A 22,742-nucleotide genomic window follows, 5' to 3' on the forward strand; every position below is an offset into this window, starting at 1 on the left:
ACGTTCCCAGCAAACTCCCCCACCCTCAAGATTCTACCGCTTAGCTACACACTCGGGAGACTTACAACCAGCCAGTTAACACACTCACCGCATATCTTTGGAATGGGTGAGGAAGTGGGAGCACCCCCCAGGGGAAAACGCGCGGTCACAGGCAGCACGTGCAAACTCCACCACGCAGACTGTGCCAGAGGTTGGGATGGACCGAGCCTCCGGGGCAGAGGCCCCACGCGCTGTGCCGCAAGGCTATCTCGATAGTGCAGAGAGCCAGCCCGGAGATCTCCTGCGGCCTGACAAGGAACCATGGGGATGGAAGGATTATTTCAGTTCAGCACCCTTGTATTCCACAATGTGGCTGGGATCTGGAACCCGCTGCCTGGAAGTGGATTCCACTGCAGCTTCAAGGTGGTAGTAGATAAACCCAGAGCAAAATTTACAAGGACAGGGTGGAGGGTCTGTAACTAAAATTACTCTGGTGGAGGCCGGCACGGACATGATCGCCTGTTGCTGTGCCATAACCACTCTGAGGCATGGATCAGACATCAATCCCCCTCCAACTTAGAGACATGCTCTAATTTATTTTGTTCACTTTTCACACTAATTTAATACACGTATATAATTGTAATTTATATTTTTTTAATTATGTATGCAAATGTACTGCTGCAGGTTTCACATATGCCAGTGAGATTAAACCTGAATCTGATTCTGCTACCAGACCACATTGATACAAAAATGTAACCCAGTCCCACAACACAAACTGCAGGAGGAACTCAAGTCAGTCAGGCAGCATCCATGGAGAGGAATGAACAGCTGGTGCTTCGGGCCAAGAACCTTCATCAGAACTTATTATAATGTCTGCATCGTAAAATACAGACCAGCATTTATGTATTTCTGCACACTTTATTCCATATCTGTACTTTAACTATTTTCATATAACTTGTCGCCTGTTTTTGTTGCATGTCGTGCCAACACACCACCGCAAATTCCTAATGCATGTAACTGTATCTGACGAATAAAGTTAATCCTTGATCTTTTTATAATGTTTACAAGAAGGGTGTTTTTCATTGACAATCTCAAGGCCAAGTTTTAAGAGAGACTTGTGGGTGGAGGAGGTGGTTGGGAGTGCTTATTAACCTCTCAACCACCAGCCTCATTTACTTGTACCATCCCATACAGCTTCGATTGCCTTGGAAACATGTCCCAAACAAAGACGGGAATGTGATCCCAATCCCCATGCATTGCTACGCGCTAAAACAAAGAGGCGGTCTCACCATTAACACATTGCCAAGAGTATTACTTACAACGGTCCGCCCATCGACCATTAATGCCAGCTCACATAACAAACCCAGTAAAGCCACAGAGCACCACAGCACAGGAACAGGCCCCGTACTGAACTAGTCTCATTCACCCGCACCTGGGCCATAGCCCTCCCATCCGTGCACTTAGCCAAATGGCCGTTAGGTGTTGTAATCAAACCGCATCCATCAAACCACTTTCACCACCCTGAGTGAAGAGGTTTCCCCTGACCTTTCACCTTTTCACCTAAATGAGAGGGGGAAAAACTGCTTGCATCAATTCTGCTGTCTTCCCCATTGCTTTCGGATCTCGGTACGAAACGTCGACTGCTTATTCGTTTCCAGAAATGTTGCCTGAACTGCTGAGTTCCTCCAGCATTATTACAGTACTCCCGCGTGTTGTGGCCGGTTTCCAACTAATCACCTGCAAGTAACGCTCCGACCACGTACGTCTACGGAACGGGAGGGGAGGGGAGGGGAGGGGAGGGGAGGCAGAACACAAAAACGGGCTGAAGGGCCTGTTTCTGTGTGGATGCCGTATGACTCTGCATCCACACAGAGAAGCGCCGAGATCAGACTCGAACCCGGCTTGCAGTGCCTCCGAGGGAGCAGTTCAACCCGCAGCGACACTGGGCCGCTCCTAGCTTTATCGTGCGGAGGTTATCTGCCGCTTCCTCTGCTGCACCGACTGGAGAGACGTGACAGGCGCTACGATCACTTAGTCCAACGTCTCCGGTTAAGGATCGAAATTTTCCACCGGTTAAGGAGCAGAAATAACGAGGGTATCGAGTAGTTTTTTTTCTCTCTCTCTCTCTTACCTGGAGGATAGGTCGGTGAAGGTTCCACCGTGGAGGAGGCGGATCTTACAGAAAAGTATCCCATTAACGAACGGCACGGCCGAGAGCTCTTCCAGGGTCAGGGTCACCAGGAACTTAAACTTCTTTTTCTTCATGAGAAACGCCATGGAAACAGAACGGCCCAAATCTCTCGCAGAGCAACCGGTCTCTGTGTTGCACCCTTAGGTCTCCCCAATTTCAGACCAGCTGAAAATGTAGCGGGGAAAAATAATCTCTAAACCCCGAAAGACAAAAAAAATCCGATCGACGAACTTCTTGAACTCTCGTGGATGGGTTTTGAGAACAGTTTTTAGTCTACCAAGGAACACACATACGCCAGCTAAAACCGGTTTAGCTCTTTCTCTTCCTGCCCGAGATGAAATCTTTATATACACGGGCCCTGGCTATTTATATGTAGAAAATGCCCTTGGACTCGAGTCATGTCAATTCCTCTTAAGATTGGAATCGACATGAGAATCAGTGGGGAGTTATTTTCTTCTCTTCTTTCACTTCTTCCCGGCTCGGCGGTGAGTCACCACACAGTTTGCCGGGCTCTTCCCCCACGGTACCACGGCCGCCAGTGGAACAGTGTAACACGTTTCACCAACTGGGGCTAGATTTCACGCCAACCCCGCCCTTCCGCTCTCGCTATTGGCTGTGGCGACCCCGACGCAGTGCCGTGGCCGCCGAAGCCCCGGCTTGTGGCTGGCTCAAGGTGTATGTCAGTCAATACAGGGATTCAATCGCAGAAACTGGTTTGTGAGTCAGGAATCTGATCAGCGGTCAACCGCCCACCTTTAGTAACTTAATCCCAATGCGCTATTTCTTACGTCTTTGTACAGAATAATCCGAGACACGATTAGAGGTGGAAAAATACAACATCATAAATTGATAACGTTTCTGGTAGACTTTTTTTTCCACGGCGCAATACGCACAAAACAGGTCAGGCAGCGACCATGGAAGGGGAATAAACAGCCGACGTTTCGGCCCGAGACATTTCATCAGTAATGAGAATCAGATTTAGTATCACAGGCAAGACACACAAAATGCTGGAGGAACTGTGTGTTGCTTGGATTTCCAGCATCTCGTTTATGATTCATTATCACCGGCATATGTCGTGAAATTTGTTACAATTGCAATACATGATAAATACAGGAAAACAAAAGAATCACAATAAGTACAGTATGTGTTAAATAGTTAATTTAAAACAGCAGTGCATAAACAGGAATAATGAAAAAGTAAGGTCAGCATTCTTTTAGAAATGTTTGTTCCTCTCCAGAGATGCTGCCTAACTTGCTGGGTCCCTCCAGCATTGTGTGTGTATGTTTTTTTTTCTGGATTTCTAGCGTCTGCAGAATCTCTAGTGTTTATGATTTTCTCCCCAGGTTACTCCAGACAATTATATTAAACAAATCCATCCAGGACTCATACATCAAACTCGGTCGGTGGACAATGCATTAACCACCCCTGACCGGGAAACTCGTGAATAAGAGACCCAAGAGACTGCGGAGACAGACCTAACATAAAGGTTCTCCGTCCTCCACACGGATGCTGCCTGACCCGCTGAGTTCCTCCAGCGCCTTTGTGCGATAAATCCTAAATTGTGACTGGTTTGGCGAATTAATTAACCGGCCAGAGATGTTGACTTTGCCCCCTTCATCCGGGTGCTTCCGCTCACCATTTCAGATGTAGCTTTTGGGACGGTGGAAACCTGTTTATCGTTTAATTTTGCAAAGGAATTGATTTCAGCTGGTGTACGTCTATCCACGTGCACGGAGGACTAATATGTGTACATACCTCCGTGAAATGGCAAGGCACATTCCTCTGCCCTCAGTCATCGGGTTCGACATCTTGTGACATTCTGTCAGGAGTTAATGACTCTCTGCCCTGTCGTAGCAACACCGCTGGTGTCAGCGTGTCCCGGCAACGTGACAAATTTGCAGCGGCTCGCACAACTATGGAGCTGTTGAAGGAAATCGGTGGATCAGGCAACACCTACGGAGGGAAATGGACAGTCGACGTTTCGCGCCGAGGACCCGTCATTACGATTGGAAAGGAAGAGGGCAGAAGCCAGAAGAAAAGGCTAGGGAGTGAGGAACTGGCGGGTGACAGGTGGATCCAGGTGATAGGCGGAGGTAGGAATTGAGGGGGTCTATGTGAGAAGCAGGAAGGCGATAAGTGAGAACGCAGTGTTTCAGCTCTATAAATCCCCGTTAGACCACACTTGGAAATTTATGTTCGGTTCTGGTCACCTCATTATGTACAGGATGTAGAAGCTTTAGAGAAGGTGCAGAGGAGATTTACCAAGATGCTGTCTGTATTAGAGAATATGCCTTATAAGCTGAGCAAGGTAGTGCTTTTCCTTTGAAGGGAAGGAGGATGAGAGGTGACTTGATAGAAGTGTACAAGATCTCATCTCTACATCTCATATTTACAACTTATTAATTTATTTCTTATTTTTGTATTTTCAGTTTAATGTTGGTTGTTTGTGTATCAATGGTCTCCGGGGGCATCCAGGCCTTGAAGGGCTGCTTTGAAGTTACAGACTGGAATGTACTTTGTGAACCCTATGGGGAGGACATGAATGGATTTACCAACCGCATCACTGGCCACATCAGCTTCTGTGTGGACGCTATAATACCATCAAGGACTGTTTGCTGCTTCCCTGACAACAAACCATGAGTCACTAGTCATCTGAAGGCTCCTCTCGACCACAAAATCCTGAGACGGAGGAACTGAAACGTGTGCGGAGAGAGCTAAAGGAGAAGATAGAACAGAAATCTACAGAAAATTACAGGCCCTTCAGCCCACAGTGTTGTGCTGATCATGTAATCTACTCTAGAAACTGCCTAGAATTTCCCTACCATATAGCTCTCTTTTTTTGAAGCTCTATGTACCTCTCTAAGAGGCTTTTAAAAGACCCTATTGTATCCACTTCCACCACTGACTCTGGCAGTGCATTCCACATACCCACCACTCTCTGTATGAAAAACATACAACTGCCATCCACCCTGTACCTACTTCCAAGCACCTTAAAACTATGCCTGCTCATGTTAGCCATTTCAGCCCTGGGATAAAGTGTGTGCAACATTTCCTCATGGCTCGAACTCAGTCCCATGGTTGGTGAAGGCCAACACACCATACACCTCCTTAACAACACTGTCAACCTGTGCAGCAGCTTTGAGTGTCCTATGGACATGGACCCCAAGATCCCTCTAATCTCCACATTGCCAATTAGACCTACCAAAATGAACCACTTCACACTTATCTGGGTTGAACTCCATCTGCCACTTCTCAGCCCAGTTCTACATCCTATCAATGTCCCAATGTAACCTCTGACAACCCTCCAGACTATCCATGTCACCCTCACTTTTGTGTTATCAGCAAACTTACTAACCCACCCTTCTACTTTCTCATCCAGATCATTTAGAAAAATCACAACAAGGATGGGTTCCAGAACAGATCCCAGTGGAACACCACTGATCATCATCCTCCGTGAAGAATATGGAGCATTTACAACTAGCCTTTCCCTTCTATGGGCAAGCCAGTTCTGGATGCACAAAGCAAAGTCTCCTTGGATCCCATGACTCCTTACTTTCTGAATGAGCCTTGCATGGGGAACTTTACTGAAATCCATATACACTACATCCACTGGTTTCCCTTCATCAATGTGTTTTGTTACATCCTCAAAGAATTCAATCACACTTGTAAGGCACAACCTGTCCTTGACAAAGCCATGTTGACTATTCCTAATCAGATAATCACTCTCCAAATGCTCATAAATCCTGATTTTCAGGATCTTCTACAACTTGCCCACCACTGAAGTAAGACTTACTGGTCTATAATTTCCTGGGTTATCTCTACTTTCTTGAATAACATTTGCAACCCTCCAATCCTTGGGTACTCCTCCTGTCCCTATCGATGATGTAAAGATCATCGCCAGAGGCTCAGCAATCTCCTCCCTCACCTCCCATAGTAGACTGAGGTACATCTCATCTGAATATGGTGACTTATCTAACTTAATATTTTTCAAATTCTACAGCACATTCCCTTTCTTAACGTCCATATGCTCAAACATTTCAGTCCAGTGTGTCATCCCTACAATTGCCAAGGTTCTTTTCCCAGTGAATAGTGAAGCAAAGTATTCCTTAAGAACCTCTGCTACCTTGTCTAACTCCATGCATGTTTCCACGATCGCACCTGATTGGTCCTATTCTTACACAACCCATCCTCTAGCTCTTCACATGCTTGTAGAATGCCAAGGCCTTTTCTTGCCCTCTTCTAGCTCTCCTAATTTCAATCCTAAACTCCTTCCTAGCACCTTGTAATTTTCTAGAGCTCCAACGGTATGTAGTTTCTTGAACCTTTCGTAAGCTTTTCTTCTTAACTAGATTTTCTACATCATTTGTACACCATCCTTTTTATCCTACCATCCTTTCCCTGCCTCAATGGGACATACCTATGCAGAATACCGTACAAATGTTCCTGAAATATTTGCCACATTTCTGCTGTGCATTTCCCTGAGAACATCTGCTCCCAAGTTTCTGCCTAATAGCATCAAATTTTCCCCAACCCCTTTAAATATTCTCCAAAATTATCTCTCTCCAGAACTATGGTAAAGGAGATAGAGTTGGGATCACTACCTCCCAAACGCTCTCCCACTGAGAGATCTGACACCTGACCAGGTTCCTTTCCCAATACCAGATCACGTACAGCCTCTCCTCTTGTAGGCTTATCTACATATTGTGTCAAGAAACTTTCTTGAACACACCTAACAAACTCCACCTCATCTAAACCCCTTGCTCTAAGGAGATACCAGTCAATATTAGGAAAGTTAAAATCACCCAGCACAACAACCCTATTTTTATTGCACCATTCCAGAATCAGCCTCCCCATCTGCTCCTCGATGTTTCTGTTACTATTGGGGAGCGGGGGTCTATAAAAATACACCCAGTAGAGTCATTGCCCCACATCCTGTTTCTGACTTTCACCCACTCAGATTTAGTAGACAATCCCTCCATGACTTCTTCCTTTTCTACAGCCGTGATACTATCTCTGATTAGCAATGCCACACCCCCACCTCTTTTGCCTCCCTCCCTGTCTTTTTTGGAACATCTAAAGCCTGGCACTCTCAGCAGCCATTCTTGCCCCTGAGGCATCCAAATCTCTGTAATGGCCACCACATCATATTTCCACGTATTGATCAATGCTCTATGTTCATCCACCATGTTTACGATACTCCTTGCATTAAAACAGACACCTCTCAAACCATCTGTCTGTGCATCTATGCTCTATTGTCTGACTATCCTTCCTCACAAACTCCCTACAAGCTGTCTCTACTTGTGTGCCAACTGCCCCATTCTCTGCCTCTTTGCATTGGTTCCTTCCCTTCTGCAAATCTAGTTTAAAAGCTCCCCAACAGCATTAGCAAACCTTCCTCCCAAGATATTGGTTCCCCTCCAGCTCAGGTGCGACCCATCCCACTTGCACAGGTCACCCCTTCCCCAGAAAAGATTCCAGTGATCCTAGAACTTGAAACCCTGCCCCCTGCAACAAACCCTCAGCCACTCAGTCATCTGTGCTATCTTCCTGTTCTGACCTTCCCTAGCTCGTGGCACTGGGAGTAATCCGGCGATTACCACCTTGGAGGTCCTGCTCATCAGCCTCCTTCCTAACTCCCTAAACTTACTGTGCAGGACCTCAACCCCTCTCCTGCCTGTGTCGTTGGAACCAACATGTACTACAACCTCTGGCTGCTCACCCTCCCCTTCAAGGATATTCTGCAACCACTCAGACACATCCTGGACCCAAGCACCCGGGAAGCAACACACTATCCTGCCGTCTGTTTTGCTGTCCCAGAGTCTCCTATCTGTCCCCCTAACTATCGAGCCCCTCTGACCACTGCTCCACCTGACCTCATCCTGCCCTTCTGAGGCTCAGAGCCGATCATAGTCCTATTGGTCTGGCTGCTGCTGCCTTGCCCAGGTAGGTCACCCCCCTCAGCAGTATCCAAAGGGTTATACCTGTTGCTGAGGGAAAGGCCACAGGGGGACCATGCACTGATTTCTTTCTCTCTTTATCTTTTCGGTGTTCACCCATCTCCTCGAATTCTGCACTCGGGGTGTAACCACCTGCTCAAAACTCTTAACTATCAGTTTGCCTCCCTCCCAGATGATCCTCAGTTCATCCAACTCCCGCTCCAGCTCTTTAATGTGGTCTTTCAGGAGCTGGAGTTGGCTGCATTTCCTGCAGGTCATCATGTTCCATGAATTTCCACATCCTACAGGAAGAGCATTGCACAGCCATATCTACCAATCCTCCCTGCAGTGTACAATGGGCAACCAAGACCAAATCAGCAATAACCAGAGGAAAGACCTTCCCTTCTTAACTGTGTCTTTGGCCTCAGCCTCTTGAGTCACAACCTCTAAGTTCCCACTCTGACTTACCCCCCCCCCACTCCAATGATGGCCACTCCACCAGACCCTATCTCTCCTTTATGGTTTAAACAACAATAAAAGGCCCCATGCAAGGAGGAAGAACTCATCACGTTTGGTTGTGCTTCGCCTGCCTCTGCCTCTGCTGCTGCCTCTGACTTAGATCAAGGTGACTAAAGAGGAATACAGAAGAGAATTGGAGAACAAGCTTGGGCAGAGTAGCACATGGGAGGAGTGGAGGGAAATGAAGAATATCACTGGCTTCAATCAGCCTAGTTGTAGAGCCTCGGAATGCAACCGTGAATGGGCTAATGAGTTAAACCAATTCTTCAATGGGTTTGACAATTGCCCTCGTGTTCACACCCCCTCAGCACAGCAGCCCATGTGCTGAGACATCCAATACTCCCTCAGCACCAATGCCTCTCCTCCTCCCTCCAATTCAATACATGGATGAACAACACAGGCTACCACTGTCTACACCCGCTCCTTCCCCTGCACCTACCAAGAAGGGCCAGAGTTGCCTCTACCTCTTGAGGAGACTGAGGTCCTTTGGAGTACGTAGTCTTCTTCTTCATATGTTCTACCAGTCTGTTGCTACCAGTACAATCTGCTGTATGGTGGTGTGCTGGGGCAATGGGATCAACACAGGTGATGCCAACAGGCTCAATAAACTGATTAGAAAGGCGGGCTCTGTTATAGGAGTCAAACTGGAAATACTGGAGGCTGCGGTAGAACAAAGAACCCTCCTGGCAATTCTGGATAATGTTTCTCACCCTCTGCATGCCACCTTGGCTGAACAGAGGAGCACTTTCACTCATAGACTAAGACAACTGCACTGCTCCAAAGAGCACTATATGAGCTATTACACTCTATAATGAGTCAACCTATAGTTGGGTAAGTGATGACCCCCGCCCCCCCCGCCCCCGTTAGACTGTTTTCAAGCTCTGTTGGCCACACGCTGCTATCGCAGACACCCTTTGCAATACCACCATCACTTACCTGTGAATGTGCGCCCATTACTGTATAATATTATGGTAATTCTTATGCTATCACCTTCAGTGTGAACTTGCAAATCTTGTAATATCTAACTTGGAAATCTGGTACATCTTATTTTTAAAGTAACTTATGTTTTTATTCTTTTTTACTTCTCTTCTAATGTTTGTTTATCTGTGCACCTGTGGTGCTACTATGACACTGTAATTTCCTTTGGGATCAGTAAAGTATCTATTTATCTATCATGTGTGTGATCTTTCATTGACTTTATTGTGTTTCTGTCTATTTACAGTGAATGCCCACAAGAAAACGAATCCCAGGATTGTATATGGTGACATATATGTACCTAGATTATAAATTTACTCTGTACTTGAAACAAAATGACAAGAGGCACGGATTGAGTGGAAAGCCAAAGACCTTGGTCCCAAGGCAGAAATGGCTAACACCAGGAGGCAAAATTTTAAGGTGATTGAAGGGGGGTGGGGGGCAATACTAGATATGAGTTTTTTACACAGAGGTGGGTGCCTGGGGTGCTGAAAGATGCAGAAGCATTGGAGTATTTTAAAAAAAATTCTTAGATAAGCACATGGATGGCGGAGAAATGGAGGGCTATGTAGGAGGGAAGGGTTAGTTTGATCTTAGAGTCGGTTAAAAAGGTCAGAACAACATCATGGGCCAAAGGGTTTGTATGGGGCTGTAGTGTTCTATGTCAAGTAGAACACAGAACAGTACAGGCCCTTCGGCCATGATGTCGTGCATAAACCTATATAAACTATGCTATGTAAACCTACTCCACAATCAATCTAAACCTTTCCTCCCACAGAGCCTGTAGCCCTCCATTTTTCATTCATGCCTACCTATCTAAGAATCTCTCGGATGTCCCTATTCCCTATTGTATTAAATTCCTCGGAGTTTACATTTCAGAGGACCTGCCCTGGGCCCTGCACGTAAGCGCAATTATCAAAGCATGGCAGCACTTCCTTAGCAGTTTGTGAAGGTTCAGCATGACATGTAGACCTTTGACAAACTCCTATAGATGTGTGTTGGAGAGTATACTGACTGGCTGCATCACTGTCTGGTATGGAAACACCGATGTCCTTAAATGGACATCCCTACAAAAAAAAGGAACGTAGAGGATTCAGCCCAGTCCGTCAAGGGTAAAGCCCTCTCCACCATTGAGCAGATCTACATAGAGCATTTTTGCAGGAAAGCAGCATCCATCATCAGGGTAACTCCACCACCCAGGCCATGCTCTCTTCTCACTGCTGCCATCAGGGAGAAGGTACAGGAGACTCAGAATTCACACCACTCACTTCAGGAACGGTTATTACCCCTCAGGATTAGGCTCTTGAGCTAGAGGGGATAATGTCACTCAACTTCACTTGGCCCGTCATTGAGCTGTTCCCACGACCTGTGGACAACTCACTTTCAAGGACTCTTCATCTCATGTTCTTGATTTTTATTGCTTAGTTACTTATTATTATTATTTTTATTTTCTTTCTTTTTGCATTTGCACAGTCTGTTGTCTTTTGCACACTGGTTGTGAACCCGGTTGGTGTGGTCTTTCACTGATTCTGTTATGGTTATTTTATTTATTGAGCATGCCACAAGAAAATGAATCTCAAGCCTGTATATGGGGACACGTATGTATTTTGATGATAAATTTACTTTGAACTTTGAACCTCCGCCACCACGGCTGGCTCAGCTTTCTGGGCACATTCCACTCTCTGTGTAAGAAACTTATCTCTGACATACCCCCACCTAAGCATTCCTCTGGTCACCTAAAACAGATGTCTTCTGATATTGGCCATTGCTACACTGGAATGGGAGTGTGAGACTCTCAAATTATCAGTGAGTTACCTCAGGGTTCCTTGTCTCATTACTACGTGCTTTCCACCCCAGCCTTGTCGAAGGATTATACTAAGAATCTCAGAGGCTGAAAGTCAGAGAACAGAAGTGGTCCCTTCAGCCCATTTCACCATTCTAACAAGAGACTTCGGATGTTCACCTCATGGCTTTATAAACCTCTCTAAAGACACCTTTACTCTCCAGTGTGAATAAATCCAGCCTATACAATCTCATTATCCGCGCCCCCCCCCGCCAGCTCAAGAGCCTAATGTTGAGGGGTAATAATGAAGTCCCCCCCCATTGGCCTATGTTTGCCCATAACCCACTAAACCGTTCCTATCCATATAACTGCCTTTTAAACTCTGTAAATATATCTGGTTCTACCACCTCCTCTGGCAATATATCCTCATTCAATATATCCACCTCCCTCTGTCCCTCAGACCCCCTTTAAATTTTTCCTCATCACCATAAACCTGAGTGCTCCCCCTTCCCAGGGGAAAGACTCTGATGATCTAACCTGTCTGTGCCTCTTATAATTTTATCAATCACTGTGAGCCCACCCCCACCCCAGGCTCCTACATTCCAGGCTATCTAGGCTCTTCTTATAATTACAGTCCCCCATTTTATGCAGTGTCCCGGTGAACCTCTTCGACAGTCTTTCTCATCAACACGCACAACACGCTGGAAGAACTCAGCAGGTCAGGCAGCATCCGTGGAAACGAACAGTCAACATTTCGGGCCGAGGCCCTTCAGTCCTGCCTCCACTTCTTGAGGTGGCTGAAGAGAACCGGACTACACACCAATACTCACAACCTTCTGCAGATGAACAGTAGAGAACATCTCTGCACGGTATGGAAACTGCACTGTGTTGCACTAGCCAACTCACCATCAAGTGGTGCTAGGAAATTGGTGTGCCCTGTAGAATTTTCTCTATTTCTGGATAAGTATGACGTAAAATGTGGTCAGATCTTCACTTAAGTCCTAAAATTAGAAAAAGAAAACCCAATTAAATAAATAACACAAAAAAGCATTATACTTGTTCATTTATTTATCATGAAAAATGATCCAATATTACATGTATTTGTTGGAAAAAGTATGCAAATCGTTGTTTTCAGTAACTAGTGTGGGCCCCTTTGAGCAGCAATAACTGCAGCCAAACATTTCCAGTAACCGTTGATCAGTCCTGCACATTGGCTTGGAGGAACTTTAGGCCATTCCTCTCTACAAAACTGCTTCAACTCTGGGATGTTGGTGGGCTTCCTTGCATGAACTGTTTGCTTCAGGACCTTCAACAACATTTCTATAGGATTAAGGTCAGGACTTTAACTCAGCCATTCCAAAACACAAATTTTCTTCTTTTTAAACCATTCAATGATTTACTGTTGTCTTTTGGACCATTATCTTGTTGCATTATCCAACTTCTATTAACCTTCAGGTGATGTAAACACAAAATAATCTGCAGATGCTGGGGTCATTTCCAGCCCCTTGGTATGAACATAGAATTCTCCAACTTCTGGTAATTTCCTCCCCCTCCCTTCCCCCATCCCAGTTTCACTCTGCCCCCTCCCCCAGCTGCCTATCACCTCCCTCATGATTCTGCCTCCTCTACCACCCATTGTGTTTTTCCCTATTCTTTCTTCACCTTTCCTGCCTATCACCTCCCTGCCTCCCCTCCCCCACCCCTTTATCTTTCCCCTTATTGGTTTTTCACCTGGAACCTCCCAGCCTTCTCCTTCCCACCCGCCCCCCACCTTCTTTATAGGGCCTCTGCCCCTTCCCCCTACAGTCCTGACGAAGGGTTCGGGCCCGAAATGTCAACTGATCTTTTCCACGGATGATGCCCGACCTGCTGAGTTCCTCCAGCGTATTGTGAGTGAAGCTTCAGGTGATGGATTGCTACCCTGACATTCTCCTGTAAAATGTCTTGCTACAATTCTGAATTTAGTGTTCCCTCACCTAGTACAAGCTGTCCAGGCCCAGAGGCAGCAAAGCAGCCCCAAACTATGATGCTCCTTCCACCGTGCTTCATAGTTGGGCTGAGGTTTTGGTGTTGGTGTGCAGTATCCTTTTTCCTCCAAACATTGCAATGTGCATTTCTAGCCAAAAAAGTTCAGCTTTTGTCTCATCTGTCCACAGAACATTGTCCCAGAAGCATTGTAGAAAATCCAGGAGGTCTTTTGCAAGCTTGAGACTTGGAGCAATGTTTTTTTGGAGACCAGTGGTTTTCTCCGTCGTGTCCTTCCATGAACACCATTTTTGTTCAGTGTTTCTCTTATAGTGGACACATGAACAGAGACTTTAGCAAGCTCAAGAGGTTTCTGCAGGTTTTTTGCTGTTACCGTTGGGTTCTTTTTCACCTCCTCCATCTTTGCACATTGTGCTCTTTGCAGGATGCCCACTCCTAGAGTAGCAACAGTACTGAGTTTCCTCCAGCTGCAGACAATTTCTCTTACTGTGGACTGATGAACACTCAGGTCTTTAGAAATGCTTTTGTAGCCTTTTCCAGCTTCGTGCATCTCTGCAATTCTTCTTCCAATGTCCTCTGAAAGTTGTTTTGATCAAGGCATGGTGCACATAAACAGATCTTCCTTGCGAAGAGCAGGCTCTGTCTATACCTGGCTTTGTGTGTCTTTTTTAATAGGGCAGAGCACCTCTACGACCCACACCTCCAATCTTGTCTGATTGATTACCTGACTGCAAATAGCTTTTTTAGAAGGCATTACCCCAGAGGTTCACATACTTTTCCAACAAATTGGATCATTTTTCTCATTAAGGACTTGTGTGAAGATCTGATCACATTTTAGGTCATACCTATGCAGAAATAGAGAAAATTCTATAGAGTTCACAAACTTTCTAGCACCACTGAATATGTAGAAAGGTGCCGGAAAAAAAGTTCAAAGTAACTTTATTATCGAATTACATATATGCCACCATATACAACACAGATTCATTTTATTGCAATATCATAAATGATCTCACCTGTTCTGCTCATGGACTGTTTGTCCCACTCCCCTGAGGGAGGAGGGAACACAGCATCCACGCTAGGACCACCAGACTCAACAACAGTTACTTTAGTAAGCAGTAAGACTGATCAACACCTCCACCTACCATCCCACACCTCCACACCCCCACCACCACTCCTTTATCATTTTCTGTCAGAGTCACCTCATGTACAGAACTCCCATACCTAGAGTCACTTTATGCAGATAATATCAATATTATTTATATTTATTGTTTTTTTAATTATTCTGTACTTTATGCTTATTGCAGGTTTTTTTGTGCTGTAGGGGTGCTGGCATAACAATTATTTTGTTTTCCTTTGCACTTGTATACTGCAAAGGCATTAAACAATCTTGAATGACCAACACTGTACCAGGAAATTCTAAGTGCCGTCTGGCGAATGCAACAAGACGTTTCAAATTTTATATCCAAGATGAGAGGAGGCAAATAAAGCTGCTTTCTCAAAGCCAAATTCTCTAGGAAAGCTCCAAAATCATACCTTATTAATTATTTTTTCTTATAACTATTCAATATTACATAAAATATAAAAAATAAAATAACTGTACTATTTGCAATGGTTATTGCATCAACTCAATGAAATTATTACCGTCCTCCAATATCCTCTCTCCAATACTGACTTTGTCAAGCAGGAATGAGTGGTTCGAACACAATCCATTTTACAATAGAACATTTCATTATGTTTCATAAAATAGATACAAAAGTATTCGAGTGTAATCACACATCATTTATTGTGATGACTTTAGTCATTTGATTGATTTTATGTCCTTATATGCCAACTCATCATAAATTGATTAATGATTATTTTTCGCTTGCAATCTTCTACGCGATTTCTTTCTTTTTAAATAAGTGTACAATATGCTGCTACTTTTGAAGATTCCAGATTGTTTTGTTGTCATTCTTCAGTACACAAGTGTAAAGGGGAATGAAACGGTTGTTACTCCAGTTCTCATGCAGCATTAAAAATAAACTGATCTGGAGATCAAATCTGAGATACTCAAACCAGCATGTCTGGCACCATCAACATTCCATGGTCAAAGTCACTTAGATCATATTGCTTCCGCATTCTGATATTTGGTCTGAACAACAACTATGTCTACATGCTTTTATACATTTCGTTGCTGACACGTGATTGGCTAATTAGAGATTTGCATTAACAAGCAGGTGTACGGTGGCCTCTGAGTGTATGAACAAAGATAGACAACAAGGCAAGAAGTGGAACATTTAGTCAAAAGGAAGAAAGAAACATAACATGAGGGTTAGGAAGCAAAGATCAAATAGGGCTCTTGTGAGTTATAAGGTAGCCAAGAAGGAGTTTAAGAAGGGACTTAGGAGGCCTTGGTGAGTAGGATTTAGGAAAACCCCAAGGCATTCAAAACAAACACGAAGAACAGGAGAACGACTAGATGCGGGGTACCAACTGTCAGGGATAAAAGAGGAAATGTGTCTGAAGTTGGAGGAAGTAGGGGAGGCCATAATGAATACTTTGCTTCGGCATTCATCAGTGAATGGGACCTTGATGAATGTGAGATCATCAGAGAACAAGTTGAGGTGAATAAAATGATGTGCTGTAGGTTTTGAAAAACATTACAATGGACAAGCCATAGGGTCAGGTGGGATATCACGCAGGTTCCCACAGAAGGTGAGGGAACAGATTGGGGTGCATTCATATCTTTGTGTCTTCATTGGCCACAGGAGTAGTATCAGAAGATTTGTTCAAGAAAGGTATAAGGATTAATCCTGGGGTTTATAGATCAGTGGGTCTTATTTATTGATTTATTGAGAATAGGTTTGTCCATCATTCCATCGATGAAGAACTCGACACCATTATGATGGTGTCGAGACTAGCGCGTGATTTGGATTTAAGTGAGGGAGAGTTGCGCAGCGTCAGCCACGCTCTCTCTTCCCAATTCCCATCTGGATCCAGTGGCAAGACAGAGTCTAGACGGCTGGTGATGGGACTAGGTGCAGTGGATGACCAGGGCATCCTCTGTGTCTTGTCCTGCTCTACACGTTCCACGACGCTTGCAGAGACCGCCTTCTTGACCGTTGGACCTTCCATTGGTCTCGTCCGCTCAATCCGCCGGAGTCTGTCTTCACATGCTGGGATAGACAACTCCCTATCTCACCGAGGGTTTGAGACCCATCGGCTACCTGGTTTAGCCGGCTTGTTGAAGCCGTTGCCCGGAGTGTGGCCGCTGTCGCATGCAAACAGCTACGGGGAGCCACAGGTGAAAACTGAGTGCCAGGTGGGGACCAAAGGTGGACTAACCGCCTTGAAAAGGATGCGACATGTTCCCCCACCAGAGGTGCTACCCCTCCCTGACACCCCGATTTATTGAGATACAGAGGCCCTTCCAGTACTTTGGGTCACGCCACCCTGATACATCCCTAACCTAATCACAGAACAATCTATAATTACCAATTAACCTGCCAACTAGTACATCTTTGTACTGTAGGAGGAAACCACACAGTCATGGGGAGAACGTACAAACTCCTGACTGGTCACAGCAGGGATCGAACCCGGGTTGCAGGTACTGTAAATCGTTGTGATGAACACTATGCTATCGTAAACTATTGGAGAGGATTCTTAGAGACAGGGTTTACGAGCATTTGGAGAAGCGCAGTCTGGAACAATCTATGTTCCGTGCCTATTCTGGTATCTGTCCCCCACTTTTCCTTCACTACATCGACGACTGCATTGGCGCTGCTTCCTGCACACGTGCAGAACTCGTTGACTTTATTAACTTTGCCTCCAACTTTCACCCTGCCCTCAAGTTTACCTGGTCCATTTCCAACACCTCCCTCCCCTTTCTAGATCTTTCTGTCTCTGTCTCTGGAGACAGCTTATCCACTGATGTCTACTATAAGCCTACTGACTCTCACAGCTATCTGGACTATTCCTCTTCTCACCCTGTCTCTTGCAAAAACGCCATCCCCTTCTCGCAATTCCTCCGTCTCCGCCGCATCTGCTCTCAGGATGAGGCTTTTCATTCTAGGACGAGGGAGATGTCTTCCTTTTTTAAAGAAAGGGGCTTCCCTTCCTCCACTATCAACTCTGCTCTTAAATGTATCTCCCCCATTTCACGTACATCTGCTCTCACTCCATCCTCCCACCACCCCACTAGGAATAGGGCTCCCCTGGTCCTCACCTACCACCCCACCAGCCTCCGGGTCCAACATATTATTCTCCGTAACTTCCGCCACCTCCAACGGGATCCCACCACTAAGCACATCTTTCCCTCCCCCCCTCTCTCTGCATTCCGCAGGGATCGCTCCCTACACAACTCCCTTGTCCATTCGTCCCCCCTATCCCTCCCCACTGATCTCCCTCCTGGCACTTATCCGTGTAAGCGGAACAAGTGCTACACATGCCCTTACACTTCCTCCCTTACCACCATTTAGGGCCCCAAACAGTCCTTCCAGGTGAGGCATCACTTCACCTGTGAGTCGACTGGGGTGATATACTGCGTCCGGTGCTCCCGATGTGGCCTTTTATATATTGGTGAGACCCGATGCAGACTGGGAGACCGCTTTGCTGAACATCTATGCTCTGTCCGCCAGAGAAAGCAGGATCTCCCAGTGGCCACACATTTTAATTCCACATCCCATTCCCATTCTGACATGTCTGTCCACTGCCTCCTCTACTGTGGAGATGAAGCCACACTCAGGTTGGAGGAACACCACCTTATATTCCGTCTGGGTAGCCTCCAACCTGATGGCATGAACATCGACTTCTCTAACTTCCGCTAAGGCCCCACCTCCCCCTCGTACCGCATCTGTTACTCATTTTTATGCACACATTCTTTCTCTCACTCTCCTTTTTCTCCCTCTGTCCCTCTGAATATACCTCTTGCCCATCCTCTGGGTCACCCCCCCCCGCTTGTCTTTCTTCCCGGACCTCCTGTCCCATGATCCTCTCGTATCCCCTTTTGCCTATCACCTGTCCAGCTCTCGGCTCCATCCCTCCCCCTCCTGTCTTCTCCTATCATTTTGCATCTCCCCCTCCCCCTCCAGCTTTCAAATCCCTTACTCACTCTTCCTTCAGTTAGTCCTGACGAAGGGTCTCGGCCTGAAACGTCGACTGCGCCTCTTCCTATAGATGCTGCTTGGCCTGCTGCGTTCACCAGCAACTTTGATGTATGTTGATGGTTTTGAGAGGGCCAGGTTATGCCTCATGAGTCTGATTGACTTTCTCAAGGAAGTGACTAAACAAACATAGAGGGGTGGCTGTGCTGTGTATGGATTTGTAAGGCTTATGACAGGATTCCCCACGGTAGGCTCATACAGAATGTCAGGGGGCACGGGATCTAGGAAAACTTGGTTGTGTGTGGATTTGGAATTGGCTTGCTCACGGAGGGCCAAGGGTGGTTGTAGGTGGAACATACTCTGCCTGGAGGGCTGTGACTAGCGGTGTTCCCAGTGTTAGCTCATTTCCATTGATGCTGCCTGGCCTGCTAGGTTCCTCCATCGTTTTGTGTGTGTGTTTCTATAGATCGTAGAATCAGTTTGGATTGATGGTGATGGCAGCCATTCGGTCCATCGAGACTATGCCGGCTCGCAGGGCCTCATATTTCTGCATGTGTCCACTCATGACCCAGAATTACTCCAATCGAAGAAAATGTCCGCAGGTACTTCACAGAAACGCTGAAGCAAAATGGAGGTCAATCAAAAGCAGCCGAAAAATTAGACGTTTCTTGCATTGTATAATATTCCTTTCTCGTTGCTTGATAAAGATTTTATATGCCAGTAATTCATTTGCAGAGTTTGTTCATTCTTAAGCTAAGAATACTTCCAGCTGCGTATTTCTATCTCACTTTTGCATGTTAAGTTGATAAACTTGTTTTCACTCTGGGAGGGGCCTTTCACATTCCTGAAGCTCAGGTCGCAACGTGGAATGTTACAAGCATTCTTTGAACATTTTTGAAGGGATTGGCACAGAACACAGAACAGCACCGGAACAGACCACTGCAGTCCACCATGTTCACACAGAGCATGATGCCAAACTAAAGTAAGCCTCTTCTACCTGCACGCGGCCCATGTCCCGCCATTACCTGCACATTCATGTGTCTGTTCAATGGTGTTTTAAACATCTGCTTCCATTTCCACTACGTTCCAGACCCCACCACCCTTTGTGATAAAAACCTACTCCATACTTCTCCTTTCAATTCCCATCCACCCCAAATGCATACCTTTTATCACTTGACATTTCTACCCTGGGGGAAAAAAAATTCTGCGTGGAGTTTGGAATCCCGTCATCGGCGAGTCCTTGGGGTCAATACTGATGATCAAAGCCAGAAAGTCAATCAGAAGTCTGGGGGACAGAGCCTGACGGCCGGACCCTTGGATCTATGAGTCTGTGAGTCCGCTGGGGAAGCTGGAGGCCCAGTGTCTGCGAGTCCATGGGAGGATGAAAGCCCAGAGGACTGTCCCGGGGTTGGAGGAGTGTCTGTATGTGTGACGGGATGGGAGGGATGAAAGGGGCTTGTTTTGCTGTTGTTGCTTGTCGTGTCCTGTGGTTTTCTGCTGAACATGGTGGGTGTGCTGTGAGGGTGCCGGAGTGTGTGGCAACACCTGCAAACTACCCCCAGTACATTCGTCAGTATTGTTTGTTAACGCAAATGACACATTTCTCTGTACGTTTCAATGTGCACGCGCTAGCGGTGATGAGACAGCCTACAGGAGAAGTTAAAACCCTGCCACAGGGGTGCCAAGATAACAACCTCTCTCTCAGTGTCCAAAAAGCAAAAGAGCTGATTGGGGATGACAGGAGGAATGGAGATAGGCTCACCCCGATCAACATCAATGGGACTGCCATTGAGAGGGTGAGTGGTTTCAAGCTCCTCGGAATACTCATCACCGAAGATCTCACCTGGTCTGTACACGCTGGCTGCGTGGCAAAAAAAAAATCACATCAGCGTCTCTTTCACCTCAGGCGACTGAAGAAGTTCAATCCTCAAGACCTTCTACAGGGGCACCATTGAGAGCATCCTGACTGGCTGTATAACCACCTGGTACAGGAACTGCACCAGCCTTGATCGCTGGGCACTGCAGAGGGTGGCACGGACTGTCCAGAGAATCTGTGGATGTGAACTTCCCTCCATTGAGGACATTCACAGCAGGAGGTGCGTAAAGAGGGCCTGGAAGATCATCGGGGACACCAGTCACCCCAACCACAAACTGTTTTAGCTGCTTCCGTCTGGCAACTGGTACCGTAGCATTAAAGCCAGGACCAACAGGCTACAGGACCAAAAGCCTTTTTTTTTGTGCCATTCTCTGCCAGAGCCTCAGCGACCACTTTTTTTCAAGTGGTTGTCTCGGATCTGTGGAATTCTCTGCCACAGGAAACAGTTGAGGCCAGTTCATTGGCTATATTTAGAGGGAGTTAGATATGGCCCTTGTGGCTAAAGGGATCAGGAGGTATGGAGAGAAGGCAGGTACAGGGTTCTGAGTTGGATGATCAGCCATGATCATACTGAATGGCGGTGCAGGCTCGAAGGGCCGAAAGGCCTACTCCTGCACCTATTTTCTATGTTTCCACTCTGTGAGTGGTCCCCCACATTATTCTCACAGCGCAGTTTTTTTACGAGGCCGAGTTGCGAGCTGGACACTCAACCCGGCATGTATGGACAGCGTGCCCAGGAGCGGCTCGACTGGATTCGAACTCGGGAACCTTCGCTCCGGAGTCCGGCGCTGATGCCACTGCGCCACCAGCCAGGTACAAGCCATTAGACTTATAAATTCACATGTCTGTACATTGCAACGGAGACATAACCAAAGATTTTTACTCATTCACTTTGTAGGATGGATGTAAGATTTAAATAAATAAATAAAGCTGAATCCCAATCTGTCTACACTACCTATGCCTCTCATAATCTTCTAAGCTTTCATCAGGTCTTTCCTCAGCTCCAGAAAAAACAGCTCAAGTTTGTCCAATGTCTACTTATATCACACACCCTCAAATCCAGGCAGCATCCTAGTGAACAAAGTCTGCACCATCTCCAAAGCCTCCACATCCTTCCTGTACTGTAGTGAGCAGAACAGCACATGATACCCCAAGTGTGGTCTCAGCAAAGTTTTGAACAGCTACAACGTGACTATATACTCAGTGCCCTGACCAATGAAGGCAAGCTGGCACTAGCTCTTCTTCCTTGTCTACTTGAATGGCCACCAGGCTGCATGTTTCTGCCAGCACGAGGAGTGAAAGGAGCATAGTCTGAAGACACACACTCAACATTTTAGGGTAAAGCTTCTTCCCCTCCACCATCAGATTTCTGAATGGTACATAAACCCATAAACCCCGCCACACTACTTTGCCCTGGTTTTGCACAACTTATTTAAGATTACGCATTTTTATTGTAATTTATAGTCAATTTTATATCTCGCACTGCTGCCGTAAAGCAGCACATCAGTGATAATAAACCTGATTTTGATTCAGGTTCAGTCTGAGAAGAAGTGGAGGCTGTTTGCAACGAAGATGAGGAGCAATTTCTTCACTCAGAAAGTGAGGAATCATCGGAATTCTCTGCACTGGAGGCTCAGTCATTTGCAGCAGTTGACACCTTTCTCAATATCGAGAGAAACAAGGATTATGAGGAGGTAGATGACACAATGGTGTAGCATTTAGCATAATGTTTTACAGTGCTGGCAATCCCACTGTAAAGAGTTTCTACATTTTCTCCATGACTGTGTGGGTTTCCTCCAGATACATTGCTCCTTCCACATTCCAAACACGCACGGGTGAGCAAGGTTAGTAATTTGTGGACATGCTATGTTGGTGCCAGAAGCATGCCAACAATATCGGGTTTCCTCCGGCACTTCCTCAGACCATGTCGGTCATTGACGCAAATGATGCATTTTGTTACAAACAAAAGAAGACCTGCAGATGCTGGAAATCCGAGCAAAACACACAAAGTGCTGGAGGAACCCGGGCCGAAATGTCGACTGTACTTTCTTCCATAGGTGCTGGCTGGCCTGCCAAGTGCCTCCAGCATTTTGGGTGCATTTGGCTGTATCTTTCAAAGTACATGTGACAAATAAAACCAATCTTTAAAACTGTTTAAATATTGTTGAGGTAAAAGGTCAGTAGAGGGGAGAGGGGCAGAGCGGCACGGCTGGTGAACATCAGCCACACAGATCTGGGTCCAACCCCAGCCTCCAGCGCTGTCTGCCTGTGTCGAGTCTGTACATTGTCCCTTTGACTGTGTGAGTTTCCCCTCGGGTGCACTGGTTTCTTCCCACATAACATGCAGGCTTTGCAGGTCAACTGGCTGCCACAAAGTGCCCCCAGTTTGTCAGTGGTTGGCAGATCATAGAACAGG

General features: G+C 46.2%; 1 protein-coding gene across 2 annotated transcripts in view; it reads right to left on the bottom strand.

Annotated features, from left to right (window-relative positions):
* Positions 1-4,171, bottom strand: part of LOC134346619 (early estrogen-induced gene 1 protein-like) — a 43,365-nt gene extending 39,194 nt beyond the window's left edge. Inside the window, exon 1 of one of the 2 annotated variants that reach the window (XM_063048061.1) lies at positions 3,926-4,171. In XM_063048061.1, the coding sequence (XP_062904131.1) occupies positions 3,926-3,978 (53 nt within the window). In that variant the 5' untranslated portion in view covers positions 3,979-4,171. Of the gene's footprint in view, positions 1-2,110; positions 2,771-3,925 lie in introns of those variants that run through there. The other variant, XM_063048060.1, reaches the window with a different exon arrangement.
* Positions 4,172-22,742: the final 18,571 nt, after the last annotated feature.

Source organism: Mobula hypostoma, chromosome 5 (genome assembly GCF_963921235.1).
Source record: "Mobula hypostoma chromosome 5, sMobHyp1.1, whole genome shotgun sequence".
NCBI lineage: Eukaryota > Metazoa > Chordata > Chondrichthyes > Myliobatiformes > Myliobatidae > Mobula > Mobula hypostoma.